This window comes from Lithobates pipiens, unplaced genomic scaffold (genome assembly GCF_037356315.1).
Source record: "Lithobates pipiens isolate NorthernLeopardFrog02 unplaced genomic scaffold, aLitPip1_a1.2 Scaffold_8, whole genome shotgun sequence".
Taxonomy (NCBI): Eukaryota; Metazoa; Chordata; class Amphibia; order Anura; family Ranidae; genus Lithobates; species Lithobates pipiens.
The window spans coordinates 649,986,295-650,003,001 of record NW_027507903.1 but is presented as its reverse complement, the minus strand read 5'-3'; the positions used below and the strand labels follow the sequence as shown (position 1 = coordinate 650,003,001).

Sequence of the window (16,707 nt, the reverse complement as noted above, 5' to 3'; positions counted from 1 at the left end):
TTGTGACAGTAAAAACTGTCAGGACAGTTAGTGTTAGGTCCAGGGTAGCCCCCTATCACCCCCCAATAAAGATTTAACCCCCTGATTGCCCCTAGAGTTAACCCTTTCACCCCCTTTTGCCAGTGTCACTAAGCGATCATTTTTCTGATCGCTGCATGTGTCGCTAGTGTCGCTAGGTAGCTAGTTATTTTTTTAGGTTCACCGCCAGGTTTTTATATCGCTAGGTACCCCGATATACTACCCAATAATGTTTTTAACCCCCTGATTGCCGCTAGTTAACCCTTTCACCCCCTTTTGCCAGTGTCACTAAGCGATCGTTTTTCTGATCGCTGCATTAGTGTCGCTACAGTCGCTAGGTAGCTAGTTATTTTTTTAGGTTCACCGCCAGGTTTTTATAGCGCTAGGTACCCCGATATACTACCCAATAATGTTTTTAACCCCCTGATTGCCGCTAGTTAACCCTTTCACCCCCTTTTGCCAGTGTCACTAAGCGATCATTTTTCTGATCGCTGCATGTGTCGCTAGGTAGCTAGTTATTTTTTTAGGTTCACCGCCAGGTTTTTATATCGCTAGGTACCCCGATATACTACCCAATAATGTTTTTAACCCCCTGATTGCCGCTAGTTAACCCTTTCACCCCCTTTTGCCAGTGTCACTAAGCGATCGTTTTTCTGATCGCTGCATTAGTGTCGCTACAGTCGCTAGGTAGCTAGTTATTTTTTTAGGTTCACCGCCAGGTTTTTATAGCGCTAGGTACCCCGATATACTACCCAATAATGGTTTTAACCCCCTGATTTCCGCTAGTTAACCCTTTCACCCCCTTTTGCCAGTGTCACTAAGCGATAATTTTTCTGAACGCTGCATCAGTGTCGCTAGTGTCGCTAGGTAGCTAGTTATTTTTTTAGGTTCACCGCCAGGTTTTTATAGCGCTAGGTACCCCGATATACTACCCAATAATGGTTTTAACCCCCTGATTGCTGCTAGTTAACCCTTTCACCCCCTTTCACCAGCGATCACAGTATAAGTGTCACTGGTGACGCTGGTTAGCCAGTTAGTTATTTAGATTCCCCGTCAGGTTTTTATATAGCGCCAGGGACCCCCATATACTACCTAATAAAAATTTGAACCCCCTGATTGCCCCTAGTTAACCCTTTCACCACTGATCACCGTATAAGTGTTACGGGTGACTCTGGTTAGTTTGTTTTTTATAGCATTTTATATTCAAATCCGGAAGGCAGTGCTTGGTTTTCGGGGTCCCGTACGTGGCTAGGCTCCCAAAAAGTCCCCCACATGTGGTATCCCCGTACTCGGGAGAAGCAGCAGAATTTATTTTGGGGTGTAATTTGACTTCTGCCCATAGCATGTGTGAGCAATATATCATTTAGTGACAACTTTGTGCAAAAAAAAAAAAGTTTGTAATATTCCCGCAACTTTTGGCAAAATATAAAATATTCCATGGACTCAACATGCCTCTCAGTAAATAGCTTGGGGTGTCTACTTTCCAAAATGGGGTCATTTGGGGGGGTTTTGTGCTATTTTGGCATTTTATGGCCTTCGAAACTGTGATAGGTAGTGAGGAGTTAAATCAAAAATTTGCACCCTTAGAAATCCTGAAGGTGGTGATTGGTTTTCGGGGTGCCGTGCGCGACTAGACTCCCAAAAAGTCCCACACATGTGGTATCCCCGTACTCGGGAGAAGCAGCAGAATGTATTTTGGGGTGCAATTCCACATATAACCATGGCATGTGTGAGCAATATATCATTTTTTTTTTTTTGTCATTATTCAATCCCTTAGGACAAAAAAAATAAATATTCAATGGGCTCAACATACCCATCAGCAATTTCCTTGGGGTGTCTACTTTCCAAAATGGGGTCATTTGGGGGGGATTTGTACTGCCCTGCCATTTTAGCACCTCAAGAAATGAGATCGGCAGTCATAAATTAAAAGTTGTGTAAATTCCACAAAATGTACTCTAGTTTGTAGACGCTATAACTTTTGCGCAAACCAAAAAATATACGCTTATTGACATTTTTTTTACTAAAGACATGTGGCTGAATAAATTTTGCCCTCAATGTATGACTAAAATTTAGTTTATTCGATTTTTCTTATAACAAAAAGAAGAAAATATCTTTTTTTTTCAAAATTTTCGCTCTTTTTCCATTTATATCGCAAAAAAAAAAAATCGCAGAGGCAATCAAATACCATCAAAAGAAAGCTCTATTTGTGGGAAGAAAAGGACGCAAATTTCGTTTGGGTGCAATATTGCATGACCGCGCAATTACCAGTTAAAGCAGCGCAGTGCGAAATTGCAAAAAGACCTCTGGTCCTTAAGGTGTTTATTGGTCCGGAGCTGAAGTGGTTAATGTACAAAAAAGACCTTAAATGTTAACCAAATGTTCCCCCAAACCTCTCACAATAGAAGATTCTATCAATGCCAACATAGTCTGAAAATTTCAGCTCATTTGGTAAATCGCATCAAAAGTTATTCACGTTAAGCTAAATTTTACAATGCTAAAACATTTAATGTAAAGAGCTTAACATATCATAATGTGCCTTGACCTCAATCAATCGTCTTGAAACTTTGCACAGCCTAAGTTCTCAACTTCCCAAACCTATCCAAGAATTCCAGATCATTTGGTAAATCACCCCAAAAGTTATTCACATTTAACCATTTTTTTTATAATCCTTAACCAGTTGCAGACTTTGGGCACACTAGACACACCCAAAAAAATTTCATTAGTGTACACAGATCATGTCTAGTACATCCAGTCCTTCTGCTCTGCTGCCGGGACGCTTCCCTGTCTCAGTACCCAACAATTCAGCAGGAGCTGTCAAAAAAAAGAAGCAGGCTGGCAATGTTTATCAACAACCACATCACAGAAAGTTACATTGAAACATTTTATCAATTGTAACTTTCTGTGTTTTGCATTCGCAGATCAAAGGGATGAACTTCGATTTGCAGGTGAAGAGAGTTAAAGCAACCTTGACAAGTAAAAAAAAAAAAAAAACTCTAATTAAATGTAGAGGCGGCTCCTGAAGAGCACGCGCTATGCATTTTTTTCAAAGTTAAAGTTAATCCTGAACTACAGTTTGGTTTGGGTACAATTGTCTAAATTTAGACTTCAGCATCAGTCTGACTGGACTGTGATATGTTCAGCCTGGCCACAGGGGGCACTGTCTCTTCTGGCAGGTATGGAACTATGGTCTTGTTAGGTGCTTGAGTTACTCTCTCTCGGAGCCCGCCCAGTGGGAGTGGCGCTATCGCTGTGCTTTCTGGGAGAGGGTATTTAAGATGCGGACGTCACGTGGTTCGGCGGTCCGGTCCAGAATGATGTACTGACTTCATGGCCCTGGTCCTCCTGACCAGCCCCCAGGAAGGCTATGGCCTGGGGTGCGGATCCACCCGATTTTGATGCCTCTGGGCTGGCTAGCCTGAGGCAAGGAAACTAAAGGAGTATTCTGAGGTGGTTGGGTGCCGTCTCCAGTTTGGGAGAGACCCAGTGACCTCAAGCAATCCAGGGGCGGACTCTTCATAAGAAGGCCACATACGGGTTGGTTTCTTAGTAAGAGCCTGGAAGGGCTGAAGTACCCGAGAGAATCCGGTCTCGTGGATATTGCCAAGTTGGCTGAAAGATCCAGGTATCCTACGAGTGTTTTTCAAGTTTATTTTTCCCTACATGTTCTACAACAACGTCTGTGGCAGAGACTTGTTCCTGAGTAAGCACCTTGTTGGCTGCTAGACCTTGTGAGAGAGGGACTGTCCAACCTGAGTGATCATCCATTTGCGAATGGCTATTCTCTGGATGCAGTCAAAGTAAGCAAGTTCTTCAACATTTTAACTTTGACACTAATGCCGCGTACACACGACCAGACTTTTCGAGGGACTAAGTCTGACAGACTTTCGACGGAGTTCTGACGGAGTTCTGACAGAGTTCTGACAGAGTTCTGACGGACTTTCCGAATGAACGGACTTGGCCACACACAATCACACCAAAGTCCGACGGATTTGAACGTGATGACGTATGACTGGACTAGAATAAGGAAGTTCATAGCCAGTAGCCAATAGCTGCCCTAGCGTCGGTTTTAGTCCGTCAGACTAGCACACACACGAGCGGATTTCTGGGTCCGGCAGAGTTCTGTCGGAAAAATTTGAAACATGTTCCATTTCTAAAGTCTGTCAGACTTTTGCAAATCAAAAGTCCGCTGCAGCCCACACACGTTCGAATGGTCTGCCGGAATCATTCCGTCAGACTTTTGATGTTGAAAAGTCTGGTCGTGTGTACGGGGCATTAGAGTACCTGAATTCCTTTTCCAACCCTCTGATCCCAATTTAAGACACTGTTCATTGTCTACGTTTTGCAAATAAAATCCATTCAAGTGGATCTGTTGTCAGTGTCTCGAGTTACTGGACCATTTACCACGGGACACCCCTAGACGTGAAACGAGGAAAACGGAAGGCAACGGTAAGCCCAAATCTAACCAGCAGCTCCTTCGGGGGTAGTGCTACATAAATGTTCCTCTGTTGAACTCCTTATTAACCATTTAGTTTTCTCTAATTAGCACTGATTAACTCTATATTTTCCATCTATATTCTTTTCTATTTTATTAACTAATAGTTCAACTTTTTTCTGTTTTTTGTTTGCTTTGCTTATTAATATTTTTGACACCTTTTTACATATATATACAGAAAGAAAGAACAAAAATGCCCTTTGTTTAGTTTTATTACATTTAATTGTCTAAGGATTGCAAAAAAAAAATTATGTTGCAGGACAGTATTCACAAAAAGAAATCCTTGTTTGTCCTTAAAAAAAAAAAAAAAAATGCATGTATTACGTTGTTATCTTAAGTCAGGGGTTAGGCAAGCTCAGCACTCCAGCTGTGGTAAAACTACAAATCCCATCATGCCTCTGCTTCTAGGAGTCATGCCTGTGATTGTCAGGGTCTTGCAATGTCACCGCTGGATCTAAATGGGACTCAGGGTAGTGTTAGGGAGGCTGCTGCACACAGAAGACTTTGTATAAGCGTATATTGATTGGTTTGCACAAAAGTTATAGCGCTGACAAAATAGGGGATCGAAATATGGCATTTTTATTATTATATATTTTTTTTTACTATTAATGGTTGCGATCAGCGATTTTTATCCAGACTGTGACATTATGGTGGACACATCGGACAATTTTGACACATTTTTTGGGACCATTGGCATTTTTACAGCGATCAGTGCTATAAAAATGCACTGATTACTGTAAAAATGTCACTGGCAGGGAAGGGGTTAACACTAGGGGGCGATCAAGGAGTTAATTGTGTTCCCTCTGCATGTTCTAACTGAAGGGGGAATGGGACTTACTTGGAGAAATGACAGCTCGCTGCTTACATACACAGATCCAGGTTCTCAATGTGTCACGAGCGATCGCGGGTGCCCGGTGGTCACCGCGCCTGCCGGGCACTCGCCTAGTCTCCCGGGGGGCGAGCAGCAGGCGTGTGCGCAAGCCTCCGGTGGCGCACGCACGTCCCCGATGGCACACGCACGCCCCTAGTGGCCACAGCGCGAAGCGACGTAACATAGCGTCATTTCGGCCAGCCAAGCCATGCTGCCGCAGTAAAACTGCGGCGGCCGGTTGGCAATTGGTTAAGCTTGTTTTTTGGGGAGCTTAATCCGATCTGTCCACCACAATTTTGCAGTCCCGCTAAAATTGTCGCCATTACTAGTAACAAATAAATAAATAATAAAAATTCCATAAAAATACCATAAATCTATTTCCTATTTTGTAGGCGCTTTAACTTTTGCCCAAACCAATCAATATACGCTTAGGTTATTTTTTACAAAAAATATGTAGAATATATATTGGCCTAAACTGATGAAGAAATATTTTTTGACATTTTTTTTTGGGGGATATTTATTTTTCATTAAGGGGGCAAATCCTTCCAGGGCTGAATCAATAGCCTTTTATCTTTCCAACCCTATCCTGAATATGGATTTTGTTTTCCCACAAGGGAAACGAGTGACATCCAAAGGCAGGGAAGCCTGACATTTTGATCTCGGGCAGATCCTAGACCAGTGAAGGGCTGTGCGACCAAAGAAAGGTTTGGCACCAGTCATTTTAAGGACATTTTTAAATGCTTTATTGGAGAACTCAATAACTGACAAAAGGAATAGGGCTGAGAACATCCACAGCCAAACTAGATTAGAACATAACCCCAGACTCACCAGTCCCTTTCAGTATTCCACAGTGCAGAATCAATAGGAGCACAGGCTGGCACTGGGTATTAGAGAAACAGCTGAATGGGGAACAGACATAAGATCTTCATTAGGAGGGACACCAGACTTGCTCTTTAGGTCCTTTCCAGTAACAGATACCTCCAGTAGCCATCCAGCGTCTCTGGTTCTCCTCCTCAATCAGCATGTGATGCCTCTTCTAGGCTTGAGTCCTAGTCAAACCTTTTACACACTTGAGCATTCCCAACTCCAGGACAAGCCTGAATGTAGGCTGTATGAAGACTGAGCACATGGTCATTTTCCTAAGTATATATGCACTTCCCCAGCATGCACCACTGGCCAATAAACCCCTAGTGAATGTCTGGTGAGCCACACACACACACACACACATAATATTCCCCCATTGGCTGTCCCACAATATTGCCACTACACAGAAGGTGGTAGGGGCTTCACAAGCTTAATGTCACTCACTTGTTTTGTGGAAAACAAAAATCCATGAAACATCTAGGATAGGTTTGGCCAAGCTGAAAGCTAGGGTGGTGCAAAGTTTCAAGGCAATTGATTAAGGTTTAGGCATTTCATTGTAAGTTAAGCCCTATTAAGCTCCCCAAAATAACAAGCTTAAAGAGGAGAGCTGGTTTTGAAAAACATTTTTTAAAAGCAGGGCTGGACTGGGACAAAAATTTGGCCCTGGACTTCATCCAGACTGGCCCACTTTAATTTTGCAAACACGCAAAAAACAGTATATAAACTGTACGCAATTGCGCAAAAAAGCCCCCAGAGAGCCCCCTTACATCAGGGTCCCCAGAGAGGCCCCACTTACATCAGGGTCCCCAGAGAGGCCCCACTTACATCAGGCTCCCCAGAGAGCCTCCCCCTTACATCAGGGTCCCCATATAGCCTTCCCCTTACATCAGGGTCCCAGAGAGCCTCCCCTTACATCAGGGTCCCCATATAGCCTTCCCCTTACATCAGGGTCCCCAGAGAGCCTCCCCTTACATCAGGGTCCCCAGAGAGCCTTCCCCTTACATCAGGGTCCCCAGAGAGCCTTCCCCTTACATCAGGGTCCCAGAGAGCCTCCCCTTACATCAGGGTCCCCATATAGCCTTCCCCTTACATCAGGGTCCCCATATAGCCTTCCCCTTACATCAGGGTCCCCATATAGCCTTCCCCTTACATCAGGGTCCCCATATAGCCTTCCCCTTACATCAGGGTCCCCATATAGCCTTCCCCTTACATCAGGGTCCCCATATAGCCTTCCCCTTACATCAGGGTCCCCAGAGAGACCCTCTTACATTAGAGTCCCCAGAGATCATCTGCCTTGCATCAGGGTCCCCAGAGAGCCAACCCCTTACATCCGGGTCCCCACAGAGCCTCCCCCTTACATCCGGGTCCCCACAGAGCCCACATCCGGGTCCACAGAGAGCCCCTCCTTACATCAGGGTCACCAGAAAGAGGGCAGGTAGTGGGCCGGGACCCTGTGGTTGGGGACTCCTGGACTGACTCAGAGCTATAGCCCCAAAAGTCCCCCCCAGCGATGCCACTGGCTGTCACTGAAACCGGCCCACTGAGCCATCGGCCCACCGGGAAGCTCCCTATAGTCCCTATGGCCAGTACATGCCTGTTTAAAAGTGAGCAGCTGCAAACACTGTAGCTGCTGACTTTTAATAAGCACACTTACCTGTCCAGGGCGCCGCAATGTCGGCCGCCCGAGGCTGACCCGTCCCTCGGTCTCGGGTCCCGGCGCCGCCATTTTGCGTAAGGGAAACAGGCAGTGGAGCCTTGCGGCTTCACTGCTCGTTTCCTACTGCGCATGCGCGAGTCGCGCAGTGCTTTGTGAATGGGACACGCTGTGTTCTGGGACACACAGTTCCCAGAACACAGCGCGAAGTTGTGTGAAGTTTGGGGAAAATTGGTTAACATTTAAGGTCTTTTTTGTACATTAAGCCACATTAAGCTTCCCAAAAAACAAGCTTAATGTCCCTAGTTTGCCTTGTGGAACATTGAATGGCATGAAACTTCTTGGATATGTTTAGGAAGTTGAGATCTTAGGCTGTGTAAAGTTTCAGGGCAATCGATTGAGGTTTAAGCACTTTATTACATGGTTAGCTACATTAAGCTACATTAAGCCATCTTCACATTAAAGTGGAGGGCCACCCTGAAAAAAAAAATACATAAAAAATTTGGAAAAAATCTGAAAAAAAAATGATTTTTTTTTTTAACTTACCAGAAATGCCTGTTGCTAGGCACATCGTCCTAATCTGCCTCTTCCTCCTCCGCGGAGATCTTCTTTCTTCTCTCCTCCGTGCTGCGTCTTCTGGGTAATGGGCCGCGCTGTGTTCTGGGAACTGTGTGTCCCAGAACACAGCGTGCCCCATTCATAAAGTGCTGCGTGACTCGCGCATGCGCAGTAGGAAACGGGCAGTGAAGCTGCAAGGCTCCACTGCCTGTTTCCCTTAGCCAAAATGGCGGCGCCGGGACCTGAGAGCCGAGGGACGGGTCAGCCTCGGGTGGCCGACATCGCGGGCGCCCTGGACAGGTAAGTGTGCTTATTAAAAGTCAGCAGCTACAGTGTTTGTAGCTGCTGACTTTTAAATTTCTTTTTTTAAAACCGGCCCTCCTCTTTAAATGTTTTAGCATTGTAAAATATAGCTTAACGTGAATAACTTTTCGTGTGATTAACCAAATGAGCTGAAATTTTCAGAATATGTTGGCATGGATAGAGTCTTCTATTGTGTGACGTTTTGGAGGAAATTGGTTAACATTTAAGGTCTTTTTTGTACGTTAAGCCACATTTTGTACGTTAAGCCACATTAAGCTCCCCAAAAAACAAGCTTAATGTCCCTAGTTTACCTTGTAGTACACAGAATCACATGAAACTTCTTGGATGGGCTTGGAAAGGTAAAAACTTAGGCTGTGCAAAGTTTCAGGGCAATTGATGGAGGTTTAGGCACTTTATTGCACGTTAAGCCATTTTCACATGAAATGTTTTAGCATTGTAAAATATAGTTTTAACGTGAGTAACTTTTGGTGTGATTAACCAAATGAGCTGACATTTTCAGAATATTTTGTCATGGATAGCGTCTTCTATTGTGTGAAGTTTTGGGGGAAATTAGTTAACATTTAAGGTCTTTTTTGTACGTTAAGCCACATTAAGCACCCCAAAAAATCCCAGAAACGGGGATTTACTAAAACATTTAATGTGAAAATGGCTTAATGTAGCTTAACGTGTAATAAAGTGCCTAAGCCTCAATCAATTGCCCTGGAACTTTGCACAGCCTAAGATCTCAACTTCCCAAACTTATCCTATAAGTTTCATGTGATTCTGTGTTCCACAAGGCAAACTAGGGACATTATGCTTGTCCCTAGTTTGCCTTGTGGAACACAGAATCACATGAAACTTATAGGATAAGTTTGGGAAGTTGAGATCTTAGGCTGTGCAAAGTTCCAGGGCAATTGATTGAGGTTTAGGCACTTTATTACACGTTAAGCTACATTAAGCCATTTTCACATTAAATGTTTTAGTAAATCCCCGTTTCTGGGAAACAGAGACTTCCTCTTCTTCAGGGCTGTTGCTGTGTGCTAATATTGAGTAGGAATATATTCCAAACTGCTGTGTCTATGACACTGTATTAAAAATGGTTATTGTTTCCTCTTGGACTTGCCTCTTACCCTGTCACTGCAAGAGGAATCAATTATGGTGTCAGACAGAGGCAGACTGGGCCAGGTGGCAGGGTGGCAATTTCCCCGGGCCGATCTGATGCCCCTGAAAAGGCCACCGCAGCAGCAGCTCCGCTTTTCTAACAGAGTGACCCAGCCAGCCAACCCGTTTGTTCCATCGCTGGCCTCTAACTTCTGCACTGGTTGCTAGGATTGCCTGGCGTCTAGCAACCAGACATCACGGTCCTGAGGATGAAAGCGAGGCAGAGGCCCCAGCTTTCAGAGTAGAGGAGGATCTTTCTCCTCCTCTGCGTCTATTGCTGTTTGGCTCCACCCACCTCCTCCCTCCATCTTCTCCTGTCCATCTTCTCCTCTCCAGAGTCAACCTGCCTAGGGGAAGGGAATTGTCACTGAATGTGCCAGGAGCTCCTCTCCAGAGTCAACTTGTCTGAGGGAAGGGAACTGTCACTGAATGTACCAGGAGCACCTCTCCAGAGTCAACCTACCCGAGGGAAGGGAACTGTCACTGAATGTACCAGGAGCACCTCTCCCGTCACTGAATGTACTAGGAGCACCTCTCCAGAGTCAACCTACCTGAGGGAAGGGAACTGTCACTGAATGTACCAGGAGCACCTCTCCAGAGTCAACCTACCTGAGGGAAGGGAACTGTCACTGAATGTACCAGGAGCTCCTTTCCAGAGTCAACCTGCCTGGGGGAAGGGAACTGTCACTGACAGTTCCAGGAGGTCCTCTCCAGAGTCAACCTCCCTGAGGTGAAGTTGGGAGAATGAATTAGAACATATGTGTCAGGAGGAGGAGGTCACATCCTTAGAACCCTCAGCCAGGGTTCATGCTGGGACGTGTAGTCCTTTACTTTTGGGAATGTGACCCCCCCAAAAGTGAAAAACTACAGGTTCCAGCATGAACCCCTCAGAGCTCAGGATGTGTCACCCCCAAACTAGTGAAGGACTACAGGTCCTACTGCCCCAGCTTAAACCCCTCAGAGCTGAGGATGTGTCCCCCGACCCTTCAACTAGTGAAGGACTACAGGTCACAGCATGAACCCAGGAGATCTAGGGGGTCACATCCTTAGATCTTAGGGGTTCATGCTGGGAATTGTATTCCTTCACTTTTAGGGATGTGACCCTCCAAAAGTGAAGGACTACAGGTCCCATTGTGAACCCCTCAGAGCTTAGGATGTGTCACACATCCCCTCCCCCCAACTAGTGAAAAACTACAGGTCACAGCATGAAACCCTGACATCTAAGGGGGTCACATTCCTTGACTTTAGGGGTTCATGTTGGGACCTGTAGTCCTTCACTAGTGTGGGGGGTTATATCCTTAGATCTCAGCCACTAATGCTTGGACTTGTAGTCCTTCACTAGTTGCTTCAATTGGTTGGTTCAATGGGACACTTGACTGGACTCACCCGCCAGGCCAAGGCTGCCAGCCCTCCCTTGGTCATAGACACAGCAGTTTGGGATATATCCTCATGCAACATTAGCACACAGCCACATTCCTGAAGAAGGGGGATTCTCTGTTCCCCTGAAACACGTTGGCTTGACCATTTCTTGTTTTAGTTTTACTGACCTGAGCCCTGTATTTCCCACAGCGAAGATGCACTGTCCCTCTCCCCGGGGTTCCCGACTCTTGATTGGATAGATTGATAGCAGCGCAGCCATTGGCTCCCACGGCTGTTAATCAAATCCAATGACGTGGGTGCCGGGGAGGCGGGGCCGAGTCCTATATTCTGCTTCTATGCATGCAAAAGCTGGACTTGGGGTGCGCCCAGAAGTTAACTCCCCGGGAGACCGCTTCTCCTAGGGGGGGTTATATGATGTGGGGAGGAGCTGATAGTGCCGCCGAGAATTGGGGCCACTCTGTGCAAAACGAATGGCACAGTGGAAGTAAGTATGATATGTTTTAAAAAAAACAAAGCTTTGCAATCACGTTAAGACCACAACCAGAGGTAGCAGCCTAAGCCCCCAAAAAGGCTCACCGCCACCCCTCTGTTCAGTTGGGCCAGAATCACCGGGAGTGAACTCTCCCTACCTTCCCCCACCATCATCCAATCACAGACCCTCACCTGAGTCAATCCAGCCTGATCTTCAATCCTAAAGAACCACCATTCATTTATTGGTGGCATTGCTGCCCCCAGTAACTGACACCCGGAAACCTCACTGGATCATTGAAAATAAAAATAACAGTCAGAGATTAAAAAGAACCATGTTGTAGCTGCTAGCAACAAAGTGTAATACACTACCACCTCATCAAACAATATAATACAAATTTGCAGCACTAGAGAAAACATATAAAGTGCAATAGTAATAAAATTCCCAAGTGCAACACTAATAAATTAAATGTGACATTTATTTTAAAAAAGCATTGGGCGGAGCTATGTGCGTGACGTCACACCACCACATCGATTCCATGGTGTGTTGGCGAGAAATGTGAGTGCACAGCAGCGTTTCTTTCCTTTTTGCGTAGTTTTTATATACCATTCTGATGCTTTTAATTGACGATATCATGTGTGGTTGAGGGGGGCACTACGCCAAGAGTTCCGGACACTACAAACTGACAGGAGTAGTGACAACAGCATCACTACTCCTGTCACAAGCCGAATCCGGGGAGCAGAAGAGAGCTGGAGGAGGTGCTCTCTCTCCCCTCCAGCTCTTCTTTGTGGGTCCTGCTGCTGATGATAGCTTCTGCATCAGGACTGTCAGATCAGGACTATGTAGAATTTTTAAACCTGTAAAGTCCCGATCTGACAGCCAGTTGTCTCCAGCCACAATCCCATGTAGTAGCCAGCATCTCTCCCTGTCGGCTGCCTGGCAGAAGTGTTAAGTCTGCTTTCTCTAGGTACCTCCTGAATTCAAAGGTGTCCAGGGGGAAGCCTGGGGGGGGGGGGATACACAGCCACTGGTGCACTGCAACTGAGATCTATGTGTTGATGGAGGGTGGGAATTGCAATGGGGACATGGGGGGGGGAGTAAGAAACTGGAGATGAGAGTGTACTAGGGGAGAAGAGGATTAGTGAAGGTTGGGGGGTATATGCTAGGAGGGGGGATTCTGTAAGGAGGGGGTATTTGTATTAAGGGAAGGATTTGTTCTCATGACGATTTGTGCTAGGAGTCGGGATTTGGGGGTATTTATGCTGGGGGGCTTTCTGCTAAGAAATTAATTTGTTTTTTGGTGGGGAGGGGATTTGTGTTAGGAAGGGGGTCTTGGGTGGATTTGTGCTGGGGTGGGGGATGCATGCTCATGGGGAAATTGGAGGAGGGGCTTTGTGCTAGGAGGAGAGATTTGGGGAGAGAGAGAATTGGAGCTGGGAGGGGCATGGGGCCAATGATTTATGCTGGGAGGGGGATTCAATAGGGAGGGGGATTTGTACTGGGAGGAGGGGGAATTTTTGTTTAAAGCGGAGGTCCACCCTAAAGTGAACCTTCCACTCATCGGAACCCTCCCCCCCCCCCCGGTGCCACAATTGGCACCTTTCAGGGGGGAGGGGGTGCAGGTACCTGTACAGTACAGGTATCTGCACCCACTTCCAGGATAGCTCTCTGCGGAAAGGGGCGTAGATTACGCCCCTTTCCGAAAGTCCCCCGCTGCCTGCTGGGAAACACACAGATCCCAGAGGCAGCGGGGACCGTCCTTATTGCGCAGCGCGACTCGCGCATGCGCAGTAGGGAACCGGGAAATGAAGCCGAAAGGCTCCACTTCCTGATTCCCATACCCAAGATGGCGGCGGCAGCACCCGAGACACGATCGGGAGATCGGCTTCGGGTGCCGACATCGCGGGCGCGCTGGACAGGCAAGTGTCACTATTTTAAAAGTCAGCAGCTGCAGTATTTGTAGCTGCTGGCTTTTAAAAAAAAAAAAAACGTGGAGTCCCGGCGGACTCCCGCTTTAAGGAGAAGTTCAGCTTGCAAAAAAGTATAAGTTTAGGAGGTTAGCGTGCAGAGTATTAACAAAACAATTGACCTACCGAGTAATTCATGTGTTGTTGCCAACATCCCTGGTATATAGACAAAAATAATAAGTACCCCTCCCCCAGTACTAGTGGGACTTTAGAGGCAACGATGAGGACACAGATATATATAAATTATAAAAATGTTATTACAAATATAAAACAGGTGTATACATCATCAATAAAAACATATGGTAAATACACATAGAAGAGATGACTGTTGTGGCATTCTTGATGATGTTCCTATGTACCCAACGCGTTTCAGGACAAGATGAGTCCCTTCATCAGGGTCATTTATACTTAGAAGATCACAAAGAGTATTATATTTTATAGGAGAGCAATCATATTAGTCAGGACATAAAGCAGGGAGGCAGACATGTTACAACATAGCAAAAGGCATCAAAATAACAACATACCAGTAAATCAGTCAGAGAATCTGCTTAGTCTAGCAACAAAAATGCTGTGCCATATAGGAAAGAGTCCTGTGAACCCTCCAGAGGGGTAAGGTAAATGGACAGTTGGGCCCCCCAGATTCCACACAAGGATCCCAAATTGACCCACAGCCATGGTGAGGGTGATGTCAAGTAACAACACCTAGGGTTCCTCCAGAGGTGGCTAAGGGTTCTTTGAGAGGTGGCTAAGGGTTCCTCCAGAGGTGGCTAAGGGTTCCTCCAGAGGCGGCTAAGGGTTCTTTCAGAGGTGGCTAAGGGTCCCTTGAGCTGTGGCTAAATGACCTATCATGTGATGGTGCCTGCATAGTTCCAGGTCCAACAGCACTTGGCATAGCCAGAGCCATGTCTGTAAAGGGAGCATTCTTCCCACTGTCCACCACCGATGGAGGAGGCAATTTCCCAAAGACCACCAATGGACTACTTTTAGCAGGGGTTCCCTGGGACCTGAAAGTGATTGCAAGGGTTCCTTTGGGCTAAAAAGGTTGAGAAAGGCTGGTCTAGAGGTATGGAACAAAGGAAAAAAAAGAGAAATCAATTACTGGATAGATCTCTGGTTGTGAAATGAACAGATATCTATTTCCTATGAGGACACCAAGTATTACCTGATCGGTGCAACGGTGTCCTCCAGGATATGTCCGTTCAGCCGAACACGGCTAGAGTGGCCCAACAGTCCTGTATGAGGTTCAATGTAATGTCCATACCTTTCATACAGATTGTGGCAGCGTGGCGTGTCCATAGGTCCCAGCAGCAGCACCTCATCAGCTCAGGGCCACCGCCTTAAATGGGATTGCGGTTAGTGGCATGATTGCGTCATGCTCGCGCATGCACGTACAACTGAAGAGAGCCGGCTCACGCATGTGCCGTACAGATGGAGCAGTCTGTTGTAACTATCGCCCATATGGCAGCCAGACGCTAATGCATAGCAACGGTAATGAAATGTACAGTATATTTCTAGGACTTACAAATTCCATAGTAAGGATGAAAAACAGACGACTTCCATCCAATCTGCTGAATATGCCTTAAAGTTTTTAAACAACATTTGCATATGTGAGTAATAAACATGGAGAAAACTCACTCATACGGTTTTCCATTTCCTTTTCAGACAAAAGTATAAAAGAAGAAATGACACATCTGAAGAATGAAGGTGAGTATAAAATTCTGAGTTGCTTCTGTAATTATTTCTTTATGAATAAACAGCAGTGAAGTTTAGTAAGGCCTCATGCACACTGGACATTTTCTCTGCTGCTCCCAGGGGGAGTTTGCCATTTTCTTTTCCTACCTCTAAATGTCCCTGCATGCTACCCTACAATATGTTAACATCTAGGCGTTTAGGGCAGTTTGAAGGCCGGGGCTTTAGTGGCAGAAAACAAAAAAACACTGCCAGTGCGTCCAGGAGCAGCAGAGTTTTTGGGGAAAATATGCTTGACTCGCCTAAACGTGTGTAAACGAATGTCAATGTGTCTAAATGTACCTAAAAGCTAGGGGTTTACATAGGTTGAATAAAAGACACCCCAGCAAAGTATGATCCAATTTGCTACAGCAGGGGAAAAAGTATACCATATCTCTCTCATATCTCTCCGCCCTCCGACAGGGACAACTGACCCATGTGCCCTGTGTGGCTCACGTCCTTAACCTGGTGGTGCAGCAGTTCTTGGGCGGGTACCCGGGCTTACAGGATGTCCTGAAGCAGGCCAGGAAAGTCTGTGTGCATTTCCGCCGATCATTTAATGCCTGTGTTCGGCTGGCTGAGCTCCAAAAGGAGTTGAGCCTGCCCAAGAACCGCCTTATATGTGACATGCCCACCAGGTGGAACTCAACGTTGGCCATGCTGCAGTGGCTGCACACACAGCAGAGGGCCATCAATGAGTACCTGTGCGACTACGGCACCAGGACAGGGTCAGGGGAGCTTGGTTTTTTCTCACCACGCCAGTGGGGCATGATCAGGGATGCATGCACTGTCCTGTCCCCATTTGAGGAGGCCACAAGGAGGGTGAGCAGTGACAGTGCATGCATCAGTGACACTGTACCTCTTGTCTACCTCTTGGAGCATAAGCTGCGTGGAATAATGGGCAGGGCACTTGAGGCAGAACAGAGGCAGGAAGAGGAGGACTTCCTTGCCTCTCAAGGCCCCCTTTATCCAGACAGTGTTTCTGCTGTGCCACCCATCACACAGAAAGAGGATGAGGAGGAGGAGGAGGATGATTGTGTCAGCATGGAGGTGGATGCTGGCACTCAGCATCAGCAGCAGCAGCAGTCTTGTAGGGATGATTTACAGTCCCAAGAAACACGTGGACTTGTACGTGGCTGGGAGGAGGTAGCTGCGGATCATGTTGTCCTTAGTGACCCAGAGGACTCCGGACCGAATGCCTCAGCTAACCTACGCTGCATGGCCTCCCTGATCCTGCAAAGC

General features: G+C 46.3%; 1 protein-coding gene across 1 annotated transcript in view; it reads left to right on the top strand.

Moving 5' to 3' along the window:
- The window catches only part of LOC143961698 (C-type lectin domain family 10 member A-like), a 113,689-nt gene that overhangs the window by 50,488 nt on the left and 46,494 nt on the right, over nt 1-16,707 (top strand). The window contains exon 4 of the mRNA XM_077471018.1: nt 15,400-15,441. Within this exon, the coding sequence (XP_077327144.1) occupies nt 15,400-15,441 (42 nt within the window). The remainder of the gene's footprint in view (nt 1-15,399; nt 15,442-16,707) is intronic.